Here is a 22407-nt window from a genome sequence, read left to right as displayed (position 1 = left end):
AGCTTCCTCATCCTCCTCAAGTAACCAGACACTGCATAGACTAATAATAATCTTTGCTTTTCTCTTCCCTCTCCATTATGCTTATATTATCACAGATTTGTTTTTCCAACCATTTCTGCTCATCTGACTTCCCATCTCCCCATTTCCAAACATCTTCAGTTATCTCCATTTGTTTGTAAAATGAATTGGACATTTCATTCATTTCAAATCCAACATGCCCTAAACTGAATTTATCTGACCACTATCTTAAAACAATGTATACAATTAAATCCTACATCTTTCTTACTCCATCATTGACAGCATCATTTTCTAGTCTCAAAACCCTGGAGTCAATTTTAACTCTTCTTTCATCAAAGATATTCAAATCCCTATTTTTCTTCCTTCATGATAGCTTTCATGATATGATCACCCTTTCCTTTCCATTTCCCTCTAGACAGGGTGTGCCTCAGCAAAACCTTGGAAAACCTTGGAAAAATTAGGCTGGGCACAGGGGCTCACATCTATAATCCCAGCACTTTGGGAGGCCGGAGCCAGAGGATCGCTTGAGCCCAGGAGTTCAAGACCAGGCTAGGCAACATAGTGAAACCTCGTCTCTACAAAATATCAACCTGGGACCACTTGTCGTACCTACTATTTGGGAGGTTGAGGCGGAAGTATTGCATGAGTCTGGGAGGTTGAGGCTGCAGTGAGCCATGATCATACCACTGCACTCCAGCCTAGGCAACAAAGCAAGACCCTGTCTCAAAAAAAATAAATAAACGATAAATTATACAGTTAGATATCCAAAGGTTCTCCAAAATTGTCAGATGCACATTCACTGCTTTCTATTTTAGCCCAGTGGGTCTTCAGACTACCCCAAATAACACCATACACCTTTTCCTAACCACGGACGACTCTGCCCATACCATTTCCCTCAACTGTAAATGTCCTTCCCCTCAACTTCAAGTCAGCCCAAATACTACTTCCTATTCCTCTAATCCTCACTGACTTTCTGATCTCCTACCTCCATTTGAGAGTACTGTAAATTCTTTTTTTTTTTTTTTTTTTTTTTTTAAAAGAGAAGATTTTGCTCTCTTTCTTACCCAGGCTGCAGTGCAGTGGTATGATTGATCACGACTCACTGCAGCTTCAACCTCCTGGGTTAGAGGTACCCTCCTGCTTTAGCTCTTCCCACACAGCTGGGACTCACCACTACACGTGGCTAATTTTTTCTTTTCTTTTTTTTTTTTTTTGGTAGAGACAGCGTCTCCCTATGTTGCCCGGGTTGGTCTTCCTACTCCTAGGCTCAAGTGCTCCTTCTGTCTACCCTTGCAAAGTGCTGGGATTGCACGTGTGAGCCATCACACCCAGCCTCAGGTTTCTTTTGTATATTCTTCAATAGACAGCACAGACATACAATGTTAGTTAATAAATATTTGCTCCATTAATTATTGATTAAATAAGTATTGTACACCTGCTAAGAATCAGGTACTGTGGTTAGCTTAATCTGTAATATCAAAACAATAACATTTCTCTTCTCTTTTTTCTTATTCTTTCTCAAGATTCTACTAGTCTTTCCTTCAGTTTACCATTACCAGTTGTCCTTTTACACTCAGTTGAGCCTTCAGCTGAATAGCAGTTAAGCAACCTCATTAACATGATTCTGGAATAAAAGGGAATAATGACTTTTCTCTCAAAATATTCCAAGAAAATCAGAAAGAATAACCAGCAGTAAGTTTCCAAAGGCTATTTGACCAAGTGGTGGTTTCTCAGAATTGTCCTTACCGAGAACTAATTTCACACTGGTGCCCTTAAGAACTGACCAAAGCCTTCAATGTCACTGAAAGCACTGAAAGCATGAGAAAACTTCCTTTCTGTGCCTGGACTCTCTATTTGATAAATACATAGCTTTTTTTTTTTTTTTTTTTTTTTTGAGGCAAGGTCTCACTCTGTCACCCAGGCTGGAGTGCAGTGGTACGATCTCCACTCACTGCAGCCTCTCTACCTCTTGGACTCGAGCGATCCACCCACCTCAGCCTCCCAAGTGGCTGGGACCAGAGGCGCATACCACCACACCCAGCTAACTTTTGTATTTTTGGTAGAGATGAGGTTTTGCCATGTTACCCAGGCGGGTTTCAAACTCCTGAGCTCAAGCAATCCACCCACCTTGGCCTCCCAAAGTGTTAGAATTACAGGCGTGAGCCACCACGCCAAGCCAATATATAGTTAATTGAAGAAAAGCGGTTATTTTTAAAGTGCTTATGAACTGTAACTTATGATGACCAAATATTTATTTCAACTTAGCTCCTCCAACTAAAACAATCACTCTGACCTGATACTCAAGATTTAACACCACTAAAATACAACATAAACCAGGCACAGTGGCATAAACTTGTAATTCCACCTACTCAAGAAGCTGAGGCAGTAGAAAATCTGAGTTTGAGTCCAATGGTTTGAGTATACGCACGTACATACATACACACATACACACACACACACACACACACACACACACACTCTCTCTCTCTCTCTCTCTCTCTCTCTTTAGGTGTTCATCCATGGGTTCCACAAAGATAACTAGAGTATATTTGGGGCCTTTAATCCCATCTTAAACAATTTGCTGTTAACAAAACTCAAAAACAGAAATACCTATATTTTCTCACTAAATCAAATTGTTACCTATGAGGAGTAAAGACATTGGATCTGCAGGTCCTAGTACAATCTATAGATAGAAGGCCTTTCAAATTTGAGGCGCAAAAAAAAAAAAAGAAAGAATCTTCTACACACTTCCTTCTTTTATCTGCAATATAAGAAGGAATCCTTTTGAACTCTAATAATGTATTAACATGAATTAAGAACATGATTGTTGGGAAACTCAGATGATGGCAAAGCTTAAAAATAAAAAAACAAGGGCTGGGTGCAGTGGGTCAGGCCTATAATCGCAACACTTTGGGAGGCTGAAGCAGGAGGATTGCTTAAGCCCAGGAGTTTCCGATCAGACCAGAAAACAAAGTGAGACCCCTATCCCTATCTCTCCAAAAATTTTAAAAATTAGCTGGGCACAGTGGTGTGTGCCTGTAGTCCCCGCTACTCAGGAGGCTAAAATGGGAAGATCCCTTGAGTCCAGGAGTTCGAGATTGCAGTGAGCTATGATCAAACCACTTCACTTCAGCCTGGGAGACAGAGCAGGGGTTTAAAAAAAAAAAAAAAAGGCCAGCATGGTGGCTCATGCCTGTAATCCCAGCTCTATGGGAGGCCGAGGCGGGCAGATCACCTGAGGTCAGGAGTTCGAGACAAGCCTGGCCAACACGGCAAAACCCTGTCTCTACTAAAAACACAAAAAAAATCAGTCAGGCGTGGTGGTACACACTTGTAATCCCAGCTGCTTGGGAGGCTGAGGCAGGAGAATCACTTGAACCCAGGAGGTGGAGGCTGCAGTGACCCAAGATCGTGACACTACAGTCTGACACAGAGTGAGATTCCATCTCAAAAAAAAAAAAAAAAAATAGCATGCAAGAAAAAGCTTAATTTTCTGATCACACTTTGGTACTATGGCTCCAATGGCAGCTGATACATTAAAAATACATTATTTAAAAAAAAAAAAAAAGCCAGGTATGGTGGCTCATGCCTGTAATCCTAGCACTTTGGGAGGCCAAGGCCGGAAGATCAACTGAGGTTGGGAGTTTGAGACCAGCCTGGGCAACATAGTAAGACCATCTCTACAAAAAATTGAAAAATTATCCAGGTGCCAGGCATGGTGGCTCACACCTTGAAGTCTTGAGGTCGGGAGTTCAAGATCAGCCTGAGCAACATGGTGAAACCCCATCTCTACAAAAATACAAAAAGTTAGCCAGGCATGATGGCAGGTGCCTGTAATCCTAGGTACTCTGGAAGCTGAGGCAGGAGAATTGCTTGAACCCACGAGGCGGAGGTAGCAGTGAGCCAAGATCATGCCAGTGCACTCCAGCCTGGGTGACAGAGCAAGACTCCTCTCAAAAAAAAAAAAAAATTTAGCCAGGTATGGTGGTGCACGCCCATCATGCCTATAGTCCCAGGTACTCGGGAGGCTGAGGTGGGAGATCTCTTAGGCCAGGGAGGTTGAGGTCACAGTGAGCCGTGATCAAGCCACTTCACTCCAGTCTGGGGAACACAGCAACACCGTCTCATTAAAAAAAAAAAAAAAAAAAGGCCAGGTGCAGTGGCTCAACACCTGTAATCCCAGCACTTCGGGAGGCTGAGGTGGGCAGGTGACCTGAGGTCAGGAGTTTGAGACCAGCCTGGCCAACATGGAGAAACCCCGTCTCTACTAAAAATAAAAATTAAAAAAAAAAAGCAGCCGGGAGTACTGATGCGCACCTGTAATCCCAGCTACTCAGGAGGCTGAGGCAGGACAATCGCTTGAACCTGGGATTCAAGAGGTTGCAGTGAGCCGAGATTGCGCTATTGCACTCCAGCTTGGGCAACAAGAGCAAAACTCCATCTCAAACAAAAAAAAGATGATGGCTTCTTGAAAGAACACAGAAATCAACCTAAAGGAATTCCTGATGGCCAAAGCTAGAACAATCTGAGTAACAAAACAATGACAGTTACTGGATTTTAACCCATAAAATAAAATACATACCCATGAGTCCATAGTGATATGAATAATAAATAAACAAATAGAGGAAAGAAAGCTCTTCCTCATAGAATTACAATCAATAAATGTAGAAGGAGAGAGTGAAATAGAAAGTCACAATTAGGCAACCACAAAAGCAGTAAATTTTGCAGACAAGCTCCACCAGTTGCTAAAATTGAGAACCAAAGTTTGAGAAGACTCTAACACTGTTTGCAAACTCATCAAGTATCTCCCACAAGATACTTATCAACTACAAAAGGAAAGAGAATAACTCCACAACAGAAAGACCCTCAAGATGCCAACTTAACCAAGTAGTCAAGGTAATCATCATCATACTGACATCACAAATCTCCTGATATGGAGTAATGAGAAGGAATGCATAAACTCACACCATTCATGAGAAAACATCAAACAAATCCGAACTGAGGGATATCCTAGAAACAATGGATCAGTAATCTTTAAAAGTGTCAAAGTCACAAAACATAAGGAAAGTCACAGGAATAGTTACAAACCATAAGAGAATAAAGAGAAATAACAAAATGCAATTAGAATCCTGTAACAGAAAAAGGACATCAGGGGTCTCTCCTTCCAGCACAGTATGAGAGCAGAGCAGGACCCGTAGTGCTGGGAGTCATGGCAGGAAAAGCATTTAGAAAGTTTCTTAGGCCTGTAATCCCAACACTTTGAGAGGCAAAGGTGGGCGGATCACTTGACGTCGGGAGTTCGTGACCAGCCTGACCAACATGGTGAAACCCCATCTCTACTAAAAATACAAAAATTAGCCGGAAGCAGTAGTACACGCCTGTAATCCCAGCTACTTAGGAGGCTGAGGCAGCAGAATCACTTGAACCCGGGAAGCAGAGGCTGCAGTGAGCACAGATCGCGCCACTGCACTCCAGCTTGGACAAGAGAGAGAGACTCTGTCTCAAAAACAGTTTCTTCCTCTTTGAGCGTTGGTTGAAAAACAAGTGCCGGCCAGGCCTGGTGGCTCATGCCTGTAATCCCAGCACTTTGGGAGGCCGAGAAGGGTGCATCACCTGAGGTTAGGAGTTTAAGACCAGCCTGGCCAACATGACAAAACTCCATCTCTACTAAAAATACAAAATTAGCAGGGCATGGTGGCGCATGCCTGTAATCCCAGCTACTTAGAAGGCTGAGGCTTGAGAATGGCTTGAACCCGGGAGGCGGAAGTTGCAGTGAGCCAAGATCGCACCATTGCACTCCAGCCTGGGCAACAAGAGCAAAATTTCATCTCAAAAAAAAGAAAAACAAGTGTCACTGAAATCATAACCAAAGGAAGCATAATTCTTTCAGAAAAATCTCAAAGAAAAGTATGGCAAGCAACAGCAGTAGCCGCTGGATCAGGCTCTGAATGAAAGGGTAGAGAGAGATTCAACCAATCAATGTGAAAGTTGGAGATAGGCCGGGCATGGTGGCTCACGTGCCAGTGTAATCCCAGCATTCTGGGAGGCCAAGGTGGGTGGATCACCTGAGGTCAGGAGTTCAAGACCTGCCTAATCAACATGGTGAAACCCCGACTCTACTAAAAATACAAAAATTAGCCATGGCACGGGGCGCGGTGGCTCAAGCCTGTAATCCCAGCACTTTGGGAGGCCGAGACGGGCGGATCACGAGGTCAGGAGATCGAGACCATCCTGGCTAACAAGGTGAAACCCTAGCTCTACTAAAAAAATACAAAAAACTAGCCAGACGAGGTGGCAGGCGCCTGTAGTCCCAACTACTAGGGAGGCTGAGGCAGGAGAATGGCGTGAACCCGGGAGGCGGAGCTTGCAGTGAGCTGAGATCCGGCCACTGCACTCCAGCCCGGGCTACAGAGCGAGACTCCGTCTCAAAAAAAAAAAAAAAGTCCATGAATGTTCACAGCAACATCATTCAGAGCCAGAAATTTTATCCAACTTTTTGGCTATTAATTATCCAAAGGCCAAAAAGTTGAAAAAACCCAAATGTCCATGGTACATGGAATATTATTCAACAATTTTAAAAATGAAGTACTAATACATGGTTACAACACAGATGAACCCTGAAAACATTATGCTGAGAGAAACAAATCACAAAAAAAAAAAAAATACATTTGTCCACTTACATAAAAAGTTCAAAATAGGCAGATATATAGAGGTAAAAAATAGACTTGGACTTGCCCAGGGCAGGGAGAATTGTGGGAAAACGAGGAGTCAAACAGATTCCTCTGCGGAGTGACAAAAATATCCTAAAATTGTGATGGTAGTTGTACAATTCTCAACTGGTTTTGAATATACTCAAAACCACTGAATTATACAATCTAAATGGGTGACTCGTATGATATCTGGATTACATCTCAATAAAGCTGTTTTTAAAGAAAGTAATGGTTTCACACAGCTGAAGTCTAACTTTCCCTTATTCAAAATGCTCTCGAATCTGAATCCATATCTTGAATATTCTACCATGAGAATCCTCCATTCCAAGCACACAGATCCAGATCCTTAGAACACAGCATACATTACACTTGCTTCAATCCCAAATCTTTGTTCATATTGATCACCCACTCATCATAATCCACCCTCCTCTGCCTATCCAAACCCCGACTATAGTCTTAAACTCTTTTTTTTCCTTTTAAAAATTCGTATTTCCATGCCAGGCTCAATGGCTCATACCTGTAATCCCGGCACTTTGGTAGACCAAAGCAAGAGGATCCCTTGAGCCCAGGAGTTTGAGATCAGCCTGGGGAACAAACTGAGATCTCTAAAAAAAAAAAAAAAAAAAAATTAAAAAATTAGCCAGGCATAGCGGAGTGTGTCTGTGGTCCCAGCTACACAAGAGGCTGAGGCAGGAGGACTGCTTGAGCCCAGCAGGTCAAGGCTACAGTGAGCCGTAATTGTGCCATTGCACTCCAGTCTGAAAGACACAGCCAGACCCCATCTCAAAACAATGAATAAGCTGGGCACAGTGGCTCATGCCTGTAATCCCAGCACTTTGGGAAGCTGAGACAGGCAGGTCACTTAAGGTAAGGAGTCTAAAGCCAGCCTGGCCAATTATGGTGAAACCCCATCCCTACTAAAAATACAAAAATCGGCCCAATGTGGTGGCATACACCTGTAATCCCAGCTACTCGGGAGGCTGAGGCATGAGAATCGCTTGAACCTGGGATGCAGAAGTTGCAGTGAGCTGAGATGGAGATCACACCACTGTACTCCAGCTCGGGCAACAGAGTGAGACTGTCTCAAAAAACATTAATTAATTAATTAAGGTTTTTTCTTGTTTGTTTTGGGGGGGTTTTGGAGACAGGGTCTCACTCTGTCACCCAGGTTGGAGGGCAGCAGTGCAATCATGGCTCACTGCAGCCTCAACCTCCTAGGCTCAAGCAATCCTCCCACCTTAGCCTCCCAAGTAGCTGGGACTACAGGCACGCGCAACTCCGCCTGGCTAATTTTTGTATTTTTTGTAAAGACGGGGTTTTATCACGTCATCCAGGATGGTCTCAAACTCCTGAACTCAAGCGATCCACCCACCTTGGGCTCCTGAAGTGCTGGGATTACAGGCCACGAGCCACTGCACCTGGCGAAGTTCTCCGACTAAGTTCTATTTCTCATATAGTAATTGCTAGGACCCAGAAAAAAGGTCAGGAATCTCATTTACCCTTTCTTATGTCCCTTCAAGGTTCAGTCCTTTCCATTCTCAATGTAAAAATAGTATTCTGGTTTAAAACTGGTTGTATTCATTTTCTATTTCCACTTAATTCTCTCTCCTTATTCCAAAATTTCGTTTGTTCCTACACTTCAATCCTCTTTCCCTTATCCCACATGAATCCCTGTGGTCTTCTCCTCCTTCCTTCAATCACTCCTTATGATACCAACACTTCCTGAAAACCAACTAAAGGCCGGACACGATGGCTCACACCTGTAATCCCAGCACTTTGGGAAGCTGAGGCGGGTGGATCACCTGAGGTCAGGAGTTCGAGACCAGCCTGGTCAATACATAAATAGGCTAGGTACGGTGGCTCATGCCTGTAATCCCAGTACTATGGAAGGCGAAGGTCAGGAGTTCAAGACCAGCCAGGCCAATATGGCGAAACCCTGCCTCTACTAAAAATACAAAAATTAACCAGGGGTGGTGCCGGGTGCCTATAATCCCAGCTACTTAAGAGGCTAAGGCAGGGGAATTGTTTGAACCCAGGAGGTGGAGGCTGCAATGAGCCGAGACAGTAACACTGCAATCCAGCCTGGGCGACAGAGTGAGACTCCATCACAAAAAAAAAAATTAGGACTGTGGCTCCCAGCCTTTTTTAAAAACTTAGAATACCTGAACATATAAAGATAAACGTAAAGGGATAATAAAGAAATATAAATAATTGTATGGGAAAAAAACTTGTGATGTTACATTGAGTTTTACTCTTGTAAATAACGCAAAACATTACAGGAACAATAACTCAAAAGATGTTTGACTTATTGATAAAGGTTTGAACACTCCCCTTTGTAATGTGCAGTCATAACTTCTAAGTTAAAAGCCAAAGGTGAAAAAATATTCCCAAGAAAAACATTCCAAAGAAACAAAAAGTTCACTTATATTCCAAGTAGATATAGAATAAAACTATTCAAGAAGTATCTCTTGGCTGGACACGGTGGCTCACGCCTGTAATCCCAACACTTTGGGAGGCCAAGGTGGGCAGATCACTTGAAGTCAGGAGTTTGAGATCAGCCTGGCCAACATGGTGAAACCCCGTCTCTACTAAAAATACAAAAAATTAGCTGGTCATGGTGGAAGGCACCTGTAATCCCAGCTACTCGGGAGGCTGAGGCAGAATTGCTTGACCCGGGAGACAGAGGTTGCAGTGAGCTAAGACTGTGCCACTGAACTTCAGCCTGGGTGACAGAGTGAGACTCTGTCTCAATTAAAAAAAAAAAAAAAAAAAGTACCTCTTTTTATTTTTTTTAGAGTCTTGCTCTTTCACCCAGGCTGGTGTGCAATGGCACGAAATCAGGTCTCACTACAGCCTTGACCTCCCGGGCTCAAGCAATCCTCTGGCCTCACCCTCCTGAGTAGCGGGGACTACGGACATGCACTGCCACTCCTGGCAAACTATTTTTTAACTTTTAGTAGAGATGAGGTATCACTGTGTTGCCCAGGCTGGTCTCAAACTCCTAGACTCAAGTGATCATCCTGCTCCAGTCTCCCAAAGTACTGGGATTACAAGCATGAGCCACCACACCTGGCCAAAAAAAGTACTTTTCATGGAAGATACTTAGGTAGCAAATTAAGCAAGATACAAAACTATGTACATAATCTGACTTTACCTTACAAAAATGTACGTCCACTAATATCAAAATCCACAGGAAAAAAAAAAATCAGGAAAGAAATTCATCAAAATGTTAAAAGTGGTTATCATAGCTAGGCACAGGGACACATGCCTATAATCCCAGCACTTTGGGAGGCCAAGGTGAGCAAGTGGCTTGAGCCCAGGAGTTTGAGACCAGCCTGGGTAACATGGCAAAATCCCATCTCTACAAAAAAATTAGCTGGGCGTGGTGGCACACACCTGTGGTCCCCACTCCTTGGGAGGCTGAGGTGGGAGGATTGCTTGAGCCCAGGAGGTCAAGGCTGTAGTGAGCCATGACCACCCTGCCTCTTAAAAAAAGTGGCAAGGCACGATAGCTCACACCTGTAATCCCAGCACCTTGGGAGGCCAAGGTGGGCAGATCACCTGAAGTCAGGAGTTTGAGACCGGCCTGGACAACGTGGTGAAACCCCACCTCGACCCAAAATACAAAAATTAGCCACATATAATGGCACGCGCCTGTAATCCCAGCTACTCTGGAGGCTGAGGCAGAACTGCTTGAAGCTGGGAGGCAGAGGTTGCAGTGATCCAAGATTGTGCCACTGCACTTCAGCCTGGGCAACAGGGCAAGACTCTGTCCCCCAACAACAACAAAAAAAAAAGGCCAGGCGCGGTGGCTCACACCTGTAATCCCAGTACTTTGGGAGACTGAGGCAGGCGGATCACGGATCACGAGGTCAGGAGATCGAGACCATCCTGGCTAACACAGTGAAACCCCGTCTCTACTAAAAATACAAAACAAAATTAGCCAGGCGTGGTGGTGGGCGCCTGTAGTCCCAGCTACTCGGGAGGCTGAGGCAGGAGAATGGCGTGAACCCGGGAGGCGGAGCTTGCAGTGAGCCGAGATTGCGCCACTGCACTCCAGCCTGGGCGACAAGAGTGAGACTCGTCTCAAAAAAAAAAAAAAAGTGGTTACCTCTACTAATAAGATTATGAGTGATTTTTTACTTCTCTTTTCTATATTTTTCCAAAATTCTCATTTAATTATATGTTGTTCTTATAATCGTAACTTTTTAATAATAATATTTAACTACAGATGTTGTTCCTCTTTGGCCTTCATACCAACCCTAATCCTCAGTATCTATATGTACTTCAAACAGTACATACATACAACTCAGGCACTTCAGATGGCTTTGTAAACTGAGTCAATGCTATTCCATCTGAAAGAAAATTATAGAATTATTTTCAATTCAATTATACATCAGTGCAAAATAATTTGAGGGCAGCTCTGAATGCTATAAGTGAGTTGTGATGCCATCTATATTAATCCTAAAACTAATCTTCAAATGATTCCCAAAGTCCAACACACTTAACATTTCACTTAATAAATATTCACAGGCCAGGCGCTGTGGCTCACGACTGTAATCCCAGCACTTTGGGAGGCCAAGGTGAGCGGATCACAAGGTGAGGAGATTGAGAACATCTTGACCAACAGGCTGAAACAAAATACAAAAATCAGCCAGAGGTGGTGTGTAGTCCCAGCTACTCTAGAGGCTGAAGCAGGAGAATCACTTGAACCTGGGAGGTGGAGGTTGAAGGGAGCTGAGATTGTGCCACTGCACTCCACCCTGGGCAACAAGAGCGAAACTCCATCTCAAAACTAAATAAATAAATACATTTACAGACCGCCTACTCTCTGTCAAGCACTACTCTAGATGCTAGCAATTCCACAGAACAAAACTAACAAAAATCTCTGCCTTCATAGAGTTTACATTCTATTAACAAAATTCAATGTCTTCTAAGAGTCAGGCAGCACATAGCGGGTTCAACAAAGTACAAAACAAGCCAGGTGCAGTGGCTCACACCTGTAATCCCAGCACTTTGGGAGGCTGACATGGGCAGATCACTTGAGGTCAGGAGTTCGAGAACAGCCTGGCCAACATGGTAAAACCCCACCTGTACCCAAAATACAAAAATTAGATGGGTATGATGGCACGCACCTGTAATCCCAGCTACTCAGGAAGCTAAGGCAGGAGAATCACTTGAGCCCAGGAGCGGAGGATGCAGTGAGCCGAGACTGCACTACTGCACTCCAGCCTGGACGACAGAGACTGTCTCAAAAAAAAAAGTACAAAACAATTACTAGTTAATGAAGATCATGGCTGGGCACACTGGCTAACACCTGTAATCCCAGAACTTTGGGAGGTCGAGGCGGATGGATCACTTGAAGTCAGGAGTTCAAGAGCAGCCTGGCCAACATGGTAGAATCCATCTCTACTAAAAATACAAAAATTAGCTAGGTGTGGTGGTACACACCTGTAATCCCAGCTATTCAGGAGGCTGAGGCATGAGAATCACTTGAACCCAGGAAGCAGAGGTTGCAGTGAGCCAAGATGACACTCCAGCCTGGGTGACAGAGCAAAATCCTAAAAAATAAAAATAAAAAAATATAAAAAGACAGTAATAAAAACAAATTTCAAATGCACTTAAAATAGTTTAACTATCTCAAATTTCAGCTGAGCTACAGGAGATTGAAAAATTCCTTTTGGTTGGCAGCAAGCCAGAGAACTGGAAGCCATTCGAAAATTCTGAAGTCGCTCGGGAGCCTGCAATATTTCATCTGTGTAAGTCTCAGCTGCAGTTTATCCATTGCTTAAAGTCATATGTGTGGCTAATAATCAGGAACTAGTTAGTTTCCTATTATATTAGCTCAAAGTATTATTCCTTAGGCGAAAATAGATTGTGTCTTACCACAGTACTACAAGAGTTTATTCCAGAACTTACTTTCCCTCGTATCTCATAATGAACTAACTGTATCATCACCCAGAACAAGGCAGCAAATGGCCATGGCAACCTTATTTTATGGTCTCACTCTATCTCACAACTAACTATACAGTCTTCACCACTAAAGTTACAGAGAGCTTCAATCTCTTCGGCTGAATGTAACATTAACAAGCCTAAAACCAGAAGCAGCTTATATGAGCAAACCGCTTTGCCTCTGCCCCATGTTAGTATCTTCTAATATCAATAAGCCACCACAGAAACATGTCACTTACCATCAGACAAAGAAACCATTCATTGGTTTCTGTAAATCCCTCCCCTCTACTTGCAAGAATAACACAAATCTCAAAGGACAATCATAAGCAATCATAATTCAAGAAGGTCACTGAATAAATGAGTCTAGCCCCTACATTTCAGAGAAGGGATAACCAATGCCTGGAGCAGTTGCATGGTTAGTCAAAGATAAGATATCTATTACAATGAAAGAGCCAAACTCAAATCCAGGTTTTTTTGCCTCCAAATCAGGTGCACTTCTCAATACACCAAGGTAAATCTATTTTAAGGCTAGCAAGTACTGTTTCTAAGCCAAAGTCTAGTATCAAAAGGGCAAGGATATTATAAGATGCAGTGGGAAGGAGACCAGGAACAGACCAACCACAGATCAGATCAGATATGTAGCTCCTTTTCATACACTAATTCCTCAGATTATGATACAGAAAATACTTTGAATTTTTAGCTCGTGTTTGTCACTTTCTCTGGTATCTCCTCTAGCAAAAAAAAAAAAAAAAAAAAAAAGCCGGGCGCGGGGGCTCAAGCCTGTAATGACAGCACTCCGGGAGGCCAAGACGGGCGGATCACGAGGTCAGGAGATTGAGACCATCCTGGCTAACCCGGTGAAACCCCGTCTCTACTAAAAAAAAAAATACAAAAAACTAGCTGGATGAGGTGGCAGGCGCCTGTAGTCCCAGCTACTAGGGAGGCTGAGGCAGGAGAATGGCGTAAACCCAGGAGGCGGAGCTTGCAGTGAGCTGAGATCCGGCCACTGCACTCCAGCCTGGGAGACAGAGCAAGACTCCATCTCAAAAAACAAAAAAAAAGCCTGAAACGTGACTGAAATCCATTTGTTAAAACTCTATGCAGCAGCAACGGAATTGGGAAAAGTAGGGCGGCAGAAAAGAAAGCTATGTAAACCGGGGTTCTTATTCATTCTTCTAATTTAGCTGAGATGTCAACTTCTTTCAGAAAGCCTTAACTCCTCCTTCCCCAGACTACCCTCACAGCAGAATTATCACTGTACTTGCCTCATGACATTTTGTTTACCCACCTCTACCCAAAAGGACCAAGTTCTTTGAGGGCAAATATTTCTACCTTAGCTCTTCAATCCTACATCTAGCACTGAGTGTAGCAGCACACAGTGGGTGCTGAATTAATGAATTTATCAACTTGCCACATCTATTGAAGCCTCAATATAAATGGCAAAATGTGGCAACGCTCTCCATTTATTTATTTTTTGTTTTTGTTTTAGTTTTTGAGACAGAGTCTCACCGTCACCACGGCCCGGAGTGCAGTAGTGCAATCTTGGCTCACTGCAATCTCCGCTTCCCAGGTTCACGCCATTCTCCTGCCTCAGCCTCCCAAGTAGCTGGGACTACAGGCACCTGCCACCATGCCCTGCTAATTTTTTGTATTTTTAGTAGAGATGGGGTTTCACCGTGTCAGCCAGGATGGTCTTGATCTCCTGACCTCGTGATCTGCCCACCTCGGCCTCCCAAAGTGTTGGAATTACAGGAATCCTCTCCACTGATTTAAGATGTGGTTCTCGGCCGGGCGCAGTGGCTCACACCTGTAATCCAGCACTTTGGGAGGCCAAGGCAGGCGGAACACGAGGTCAGGAGATAGAGAGAGACCATCCTGGCTAACACGGTGAAACCCTGTCTCTACTAAAATACAAAAAATTAGCCAGGCATGGTGGTGTGCACCTGTAGTCCCAGCTACTCAGGAGGCTGAGGTAGGGGAATTGTTTGAACCCAGGAGGCAGAGGTTGCAGTGAGCCAAGATCATGCCACTACACCCTAGCCTGGCAACAAAGTGAGACTCGGTCTCAAAAAAAAAAAAAAAAAAAAAGGTGTGGTTTTCAAACATTTTCTAGAAGACCTTTGATTTCATTTTGTTTTGTTTTGTTTTTTTGAGGCAGAGTCTCACTCTGTAACCCAGGCTGGAGTGCAGTGGTGCAATCTCGGCTCACTGCAACCTCTGCCTGCCGGGTTCAAGCGATTCTCCTGCCTCGGCCTCCCAAGTAGCTGAAATTACAGGCAGACGCCATCACACCCGGCTAATTTTTGTATTTTTAGTAGAGACCGGGTTTCACCAGATCAGGGCCGGGTGCAGTGGCTTAATGCCTGTAATCCCAGCACTTTGGGAGGCTGAGGCAGGTGGATTACCCGAAGCCAGGAGTTCAAGACCAGCCTGGTCAACATGGTGAAACCCAGGCTCTACTAAAAATACAAAAATTAGCCAGGCATGGTGGTACACACCCGTAATCCCAGCTACTCAGGAGGCCGAGGGAGGACAATCACTTGAACCCGGGAGGCGGAGGTTGCAGTGAGCTGAGATCGCACCACTGCACTCCAGCCTGGGTGACAGAGCAAGACTCTTGTCTCAAAAAAAATACTAATAATAAATTTAAAATGTTATCAGAAACCCCAACATGGAAAATCAACGCATCAGTCCTAAGTTGGTTTAAACTCTCATGGTTTGATAGAAAATACTTCACTTTGATCACTTCTTGACTTTCTAGCTAAGATCAGGTATAGAAAGTATTTCCCTCTGAAACCCATAAACCCAGGACAGGAAGAAGCAGCAGCTGAGCTGGAACTCAGGCATCTGAGTAACTTTCTTCCTTATCTCCGTCTTGTATCTGTTGCCCTCTGTCCTCCTATAGAAGGATCTGTACTCAATATTTGACGTTTTCTTGATGGTGGGGCTTAGGAGCAGAAAGACTGCTGGCCACTAAATGAGCTACAGAATTCTAATTGCTAATTATAATGGTATTCTGCTTGAGGCCTTGCTAACTTCTGAACAAGCAGGAACATGCACTGAACCAAAGGCCTATGTCTTAAGGCTCAATAAGGTAAAGATAACCTACTTGTCTAGCAGTATGTGACTATTAACTAATTAAAACAAAGTACAGTATCATTGTGTTCTAGATTGCTCCTCATTTCTGTATATGGACCTTCCCCTGGCTCTCAAATATAGGAAGGTATTCTTCCTCCCATTCCCACATACAGGCTTGGTGAGAAACAGCCAAGCACAGTAAAAAAGGCATTCACGGGCTTTGGAGTCAGTCATACCAGTCTGAATCACAGACCACCACTTACTAGGAGAACCCTGGAAACATTACCTCTCTGCACTTTAGTTTCCTCATCTATAAAATACGGACAATACCGACTACCTTATTAAAGTTCTCCTGGGAATTAAATAAAATCATGCATGTCTGGCTCCCAGGATAGTAGGAACTCAATAAATAAATACTATTATTAATTATTCAGATTTAGGTTTGGTAGACAGGCAAAAAAGAAGACAGAAAATGTTATTGGCTTCAGCCTGTAAGATAAAACTGAATATCAATACAGAAATTAAAAAGGAAAACTCTAATACCAAAATAAGTAACAGGAATAGTGGTTTTTAATATATATGTCATATATGTATGACAGACTAGCTAAGAACATGAGGTATTTTCTGGTTAATACAGGTCTTTCCCCAATTTAGCTCCTATTAAGAACCCACCGCCTGATTTTCTTAACTATATTGGCTGCCCCAAAACAGTAACTAGACTCCCCAGAAGTGTCAGCAACCCTGAGAGAAATTACACCCTGAAGTCTTTTCATATAGAAATTGTGTATTCACAACAGACTGCAAAGTTGTACTTTTTAAGTCAGAACTACTTGGATACCTAAATTCAAACTCCTTTATCTTGAATTATCTGAAGGGTGAGCAATTTCCATCTAAAGGGCTAGGCTTTTAAGGGGGGGCCAAGAACCGCCCCCCGCAAAAAATGTAAGCAGCAGTTTCTGTGTATGCACAGTTTTCTGTGGAAAGGGTCCATATAGCTTTCATCAAAATGTAAAAGTTGTTTGTTACCCAGAAAAGGTTAAGAATCACTGTTAAGATTCTCCACAGAGCCTCTTGGAACCTCATACGGGAAAGTCACGGTGAGCATATCTCAAGGCAAATACTTTAAAGTGCTAATTTCATAACCTATAAACTTCATGCTGGATTATGTTATGAAAACCCTAAGCCTATTTCCCCATTCCTTTAGCACTTTTCATATCAGAGTTTTTCTTTTTCCAGCCTCTACCATCCTGGCCTGCCCTCTGCCAGGCCCCCAACATCTGCTGCTTTTAAGCCAAAGGCCACTACTTGAAATGGCCTTATGGGCCCTGCCATGCAATACTGATTCCTACTTTTAAGCGGGTTTCAGTTTACATTCAAATCCGTTAATAGTAACACTTCTCCTCATTTCTGATTTGTCACTTGAACACTAAGTATAAATGAAGGACATAGTGCCACACAAATCTTTCTAGTATTTTTACAAATTTAAAATACCGTCTGGCCAGGTGCAGTGGCTCACGCCTGTAACTCCAGCACTTTGGGATGCTGATCACACCCTACAAAAAATTTCCTGGACGTGGTGGCACACGCCAGTAATCCCAGCTACTCAGGAGGCTGAGGCATGAGAATCCCTTGAATCCAGCAGGCATAGGTTGCAGTGAGCCGAGATCACACCACTGCACTCCAGCCTGGGCGACACAGCGAGACTCTGTCTCAAAAAATAAATAAATAAAACTGTCTGAACTTATTAATCCAATGCAAACACAACTATACTCACATACTTTGAGGGTCTGGAAATCCATTCAAGCCATGAAAAGTGCAACTCCAGCTATGCACTCCTGCCAAGATGCTTAAATGTTATCAACTTATTGAACAGTGACCACTTGCGTCAAATACAAATGCCCATACTCCCTCGGGATAGAAAAGCAGAACTGCTCTATTACAATCCTTTTTTAATCAATACCCCATTACCAGTTGGTAACACTTCACCACTGGTGTGTTCTGATGAAAAACCTGTACTTCATTTACTGTTTATACAATAAAATGTTCTATTTTTAGCAATTGTAACCTTTCAGTGTGTAAAAGCAAACAGAAAATAATAAGAGCTGTGAAACACATCAAGAGGAAGATTAATTTTAGCTTCAATGGCACGAGGCAAAGTAAAAACTTAAAGCCACACAAAAGTATTCCATTCAACTAAAATTGGTTTAAAATTATCTACACTGGAAATTACGCTTAAATTTATCTCTTTAATAGCTGGTTTTTATTCAAAAGAAAATTAAGTTTCAGTTTTTAACTACTTGAATGTTGCAACCAACTCAGAGTTTTTATAAGTCCTTGGATGAAATGCACTGAGAAAAAGCATACTTGAAACACAGCTCTTTGTGTCCCAAAAAGCCACCAAATTCACCAAGCAGTGTCACATTAAGCACTGCAGTCCTTACTACTCTGTACATCAAGGACACCTACTATAGGTTTCCTTTCATTTCTGTTTAATTACCAAAACAACTCAAAGATGCAGGTAATGAGTAATTTACTTAGTGGCACAATTCAGAAACTTAAAAGTCCTAACCGAGTATAGGCAATCAAGGTAAAACATGAAATTAGAAAGGAATTTAAACTCACAAAGTAGTAAGCAAAGACAGGTTTAAGAGATCCAACACTGAACTCCGCCTTGAAGTCAGCAAACCAGCCAACCTTCCCCAACCCCAGACACACTGACCAAAACTAACCAGGTTTTCCATAAGCAACGCTAAGTTATCACTACACCTTCTCATCGGCGAACAATTCCTAATTGAACACAACCACGCAGGATAAAAACATTATGAAATCAGTACACACGTCACACTGGAAAGGAATTTATCTTTACACTGCACCACGATGCCTGGATTGAAAAACATGAACTAGATTTAAAGAACAGAGAAAATGACACTTGGCAGAAAACAAACAATGACCTGAAATGACTCTAGAAGGGAGACTGCTTTCCCTTCTCAAAGTAATCTATACAGACAAGAATCAAACTACAGACTGTGAAACAATCTGGGGACCTCACAGCAGTTAGCTTCTTACTTGCTCAAACATCCTACAATCTCTAAAAGTCAAACACACGATGACACAAATACAACAACACATCTAACATCCAATCATTATTGATTTACACAAATACAGTGGGTGCAGGGAGGAGGTGATGCATGATGAAATGTTATTCTCAGGTACGCAATACCTTTCTAAATCTCCGTGGAATTCATGAATTCAACGTTTTACCTTCACTGGTTAGTTTTTGACTAAAATACCCCATCACCAAGTCTTTTCAATCAAAGCTGTCCAAAATTCTACAGTCGAAACATTCAATACAAGACTTTCCTCCAGAAGCCCTGGTAACTCGCTAGACATCATCAGGCCTATGAAGAGTAAATCAAAGCCCATTAAAAATATTCAGCCTAACATAAATCTTCCAAGAAGTGCGACTTTTGTGGGTGATGGGTAATGTCAGTGAACTTCCTCTTCCTTTAAAAAGGTCAAAGACAGGGAAGCGTCCGGCGTCACATTTCCTCCTTAGATCTCGATCTACCACAAACCACATCACAACTCTCCCATTACCAGAAAAAACTATCCAGAGGAACTGCTTTCTGTACATTTTCACCTTAGACTGAAAATCCAACTTACCTTGGAAACGAGCTGATTAGTTTCAAACAAGAAATTTACCGATAAAGTTTATTATGTACTAATAATAATTAGGGAAGCCCACCGTGTCCCGCTGTAGGGGGAGCCGAGGGGAGGTGAGTAGAAGGATGTAATCCTCACAACAACCAGAGAAAAGCCTTCCCTGCAGGGTTGGTCCCTGGCACCAAGCAAATTCTGCCCAATAAAGAGGGGGAAGGCACCTTAGGGGAGAAGGGTCCCCAAGCTCTAAAAGGAAGGGGCTGCAGAAGCATGCCCAAGTGGAGCTAGCTTTCACAGTACTGCTGAGGGTCTCGGGGTCCCCCCGCAGTGCGGCTGCCGGGGCATCCCAAAAGCTCCGGCCAAGCCCGATGCAGGGGCTTGAGCCGCTGCCCCTTTCCCGGTTGGGCTGTAGCGGCCGACAGGAGGGTCCCCTGGGCTGCGGGGTCCCCCTGGTCTGCGGGGTCCCCCTGGGCTGCGATGACGAGAACCGAAGGGCCGACAGGAAGGTGAAAAGGATACTGTTGGGGCGCCTGGGTCTGGAGGGCCCTGATGTTCGGGTGAGGAGGGGGGGCCGCCGCCGCTGCTGCCGCCGCCGCCGCCGCCGCCGCCGCCGCCGCCGCCGCCGCCGCCGGGTGAGGAGGCGGTACCGCTGCTGCCGCCGCCGCCGCCGCTCCGGTGCCGGGTCCGGTTCCTGCTGCAGTCGCTGTGCCTGATTTCAGAGCCGGTTTCTGCGGTAAACTCATGGCAAAGCGAAGCCACCAACCCCCCCAGAGCGGGACCGGGCGCGCCGGGGTGCAGGGGCCGGGGGCAGCAGGGGGGCGGGATGGGGGCAGACCCGGGGAGGCGGCGGGAGCGGGGGGCTGGGGGGAGCCTGGGAGGAGGAGGAGGAGGGGGCCGGGGCCGGTCACACACGCCCGACGCCGCCGCCGCCGCCGCCTCCGCCGCCGCCGCCGCCGGCAGCAGCAGCCGCCCCGCGGGCCAGCACCACCGGCTGCCGGTCTCCGTGACAACGCGACCCCAGGGGGGGGGGCCGGACCCGGCGGGGGCAGGAGGCGGAGAGACCGGACCTTTCACGGCAATATCCTCATGGGCCGGCGGCGGGGGATCTTTATCCCCCTCCCCGGGGGAAGCGGCGCCCTTCTCAGTAGCGGGGCTTAGGCGATGCCGGCGGATTTTCTTCACTCAACGAGCAGAGCATCCAACATGGCGCTGTGGCCGCCTCCAGCAGTCCGGCAGGACGGCCGCTCGGAAAACTTCGGGCTTTTTCGGAATGACTCGGGAGGCCGAGGGTGGAAAGCCTCTTCGGCTCTTTCCGGAGACTGCGAGGGGTCGGGATTCTTCGGAGACGCTCGGGTGCGTCCTCGGCCGCCGTTCGGGAGCGCTCAGGGGCTAACTCGCTTCCTCGGCAAAGATCGGCGAGGGGGGGGCTTCTCCGGCTTACAGCGGCGCGGGTGCGGGGCGGAGGGAGAGACCAAAGGCGAGGTCTGGCTTGCGGGAGTCCTCCCCTGCGGCCCAGCCTCGAAGAACAATGGTAATGGCCCCGGAGTCGGCTGTTCGCTGAGCCCTGCCCGCAGAGGCGGAGAGGCAGCGGCGAGGCGAGAAACCCCGGGTCCTGAGTAAGGAACCGCTTAACCGGAATGGAACCCGTTGGATAAGGACCCCCCGCGGGGACTTCGCATAACCAATGCCACCCGCTGGCCCGTAACTCACGCATTTCACACCCATTGTGTCGACACTTCCTCTTCAGACGCTCTGAGAGGTGAATGAGGAGCACCATTTCCAGAGGACACAGAGGAAACGAGACTGGCCCAAGGTCATCTTATTGGGAAAGGACAGAGCCTAAATCTAAATGCCACTTTCATTTGGATGAACCTTGCCGCCTCCCATGTTGGCTGGGTACATGATCTGAGCCGCCATATCTAATCAGCAGCCTTAACTGAGGTCTGTGGATAGATTCAAACCTAGGCCTTCCCCAGGACTGGAGCACCTTTTGACCAGCAGCCAGGGATCAGCTCCCCAGTGTCCTATGCTGGGTGACATTTGTTGATACGAATTTTCTTCCCAGCTAGACCTGCCAAGATCCCTCCCACCCCCAACCCCGCACACTCCACTCCTTAGCAGGGGCCTTGTCCTAAGCACAGTAGCACTGAATGGGAAAGAATGGCAGGCATGGGCCGGGCGCGGTGGCTCACGCCTGTAATCCCAGCACTTCGGGAGGCCTAGGCCCGTGGATCACTTGTGATCAGGAGTTCAAGACCAGCCTTGCCAACATGGTGAAACCTCGTCTCTACTAAAAATACAAAAATTAGCCAGGCGTAGTGGCAGGCACCAGCTACTCCGGAGGCTGAGGCAGGAGAATCACCTGAACCCAGAAGGCGGAGGCTGCAGTGAGCCGAGAGAGTGCCATTGCACTCCAGCCTGGGCAACAGAGTGAGGCTCTGTCTCAAAAAAAAAAAAGAAAGAAAAGGAAAGAAAAAACAATGGCAGGCATCGTGGAGCAATCAAGTTTTAATATAATAGTTACCAGACATGGCACTAAACACTGTATCCTTCGTTATCTCAAGCAGTCCTGTGAAATAGGTAGTATCCATTTTACAAATGAATAAACTGAGACTGGGGAGGCTCAGTACCATCCAACAACAGAAAAGCTGAGAAAATTGAGGCTCAAAACGCACAAAAGACTTTCCCGAGGTTGCATGGACAGTGTGGTTTGCAGAGCTAAGATTAGAGTCTAGTTCTGACTCCTGCTATCCTGCTTCACACACTGCCTTCCTTTTTCGTTGTTGTTGTTGTTTTTTGAGACAGAGTTTCGCTCTTGTTGCCCAGGCTGGAGTGCAATGGCACAATCTCTGCTCACCGAAACCTCCACCTCCCTGTTCAAGCGATTCTTCTGCCTCAGCCTCCCGAGTAGCTGAGATTACAGGCACGCGCCACCACACCTGGCTAATTTTGTATTTTTAGTAGAGACGGGGTTTCTCCATGTTGGCCA

General features: G+C 45.2%; 1 protein-coding gene across 16 annotated transcripts in view; it reads right to left on the bottom strand.

Moving 5' to 3' along the window:
* Positions 1 to 20660, bottom strand: part of EIF4G3 (eukaryotic translation initiation factor 4 gamma 3) — a 371961-nt gene extending 351301 nt beyond the window's left edge. For 4 of the 16 annotated variants that reach the window (XR_002733208.3, XR_002733207.3, XM_023219749.3 and 1 more), the window contains exon 1: positions 19938 to 20305. Coding sequence is in view for 10 of the 16 variants with exons in the window: in XM_023219749.3 (XP_023075517.1) it covers positions 19938 to 20161 (224 nt within the window). In the remaining 6 variants the exon portion in view is untranslated. Of the gene's footprint in view, positions 1 to 19937; positions 20306 to 20485 lie in introns of those variants that run through there. The other 12 variants (XM_023219739.3, XM_023219740.3, XM_023219741.3 and 9 more) reach the window with 6 other exon arrangements.
* Positions 20661 to 22407: the final 1747 nt, after the last annotated feature.

This window comes from Piliocolobus tephrosceles, chromosome 1 (assembly GCF_002776525.5).
Source record: "Piliocolobus tephrosceles isolate RC106 chromosome 1, ASM277652v3, whole genome shotgun sequence".
Classification (NCBI taxonomy): Eukaryota; Metazoa; Chordata; class Mammalia; order Primates; family Cercopithecidae; genus Piliocolobus; species Piliocolobus tephrosceles.
This window is presented reverse-complemented; position numbering and strand designations above follow the sequence as displayed.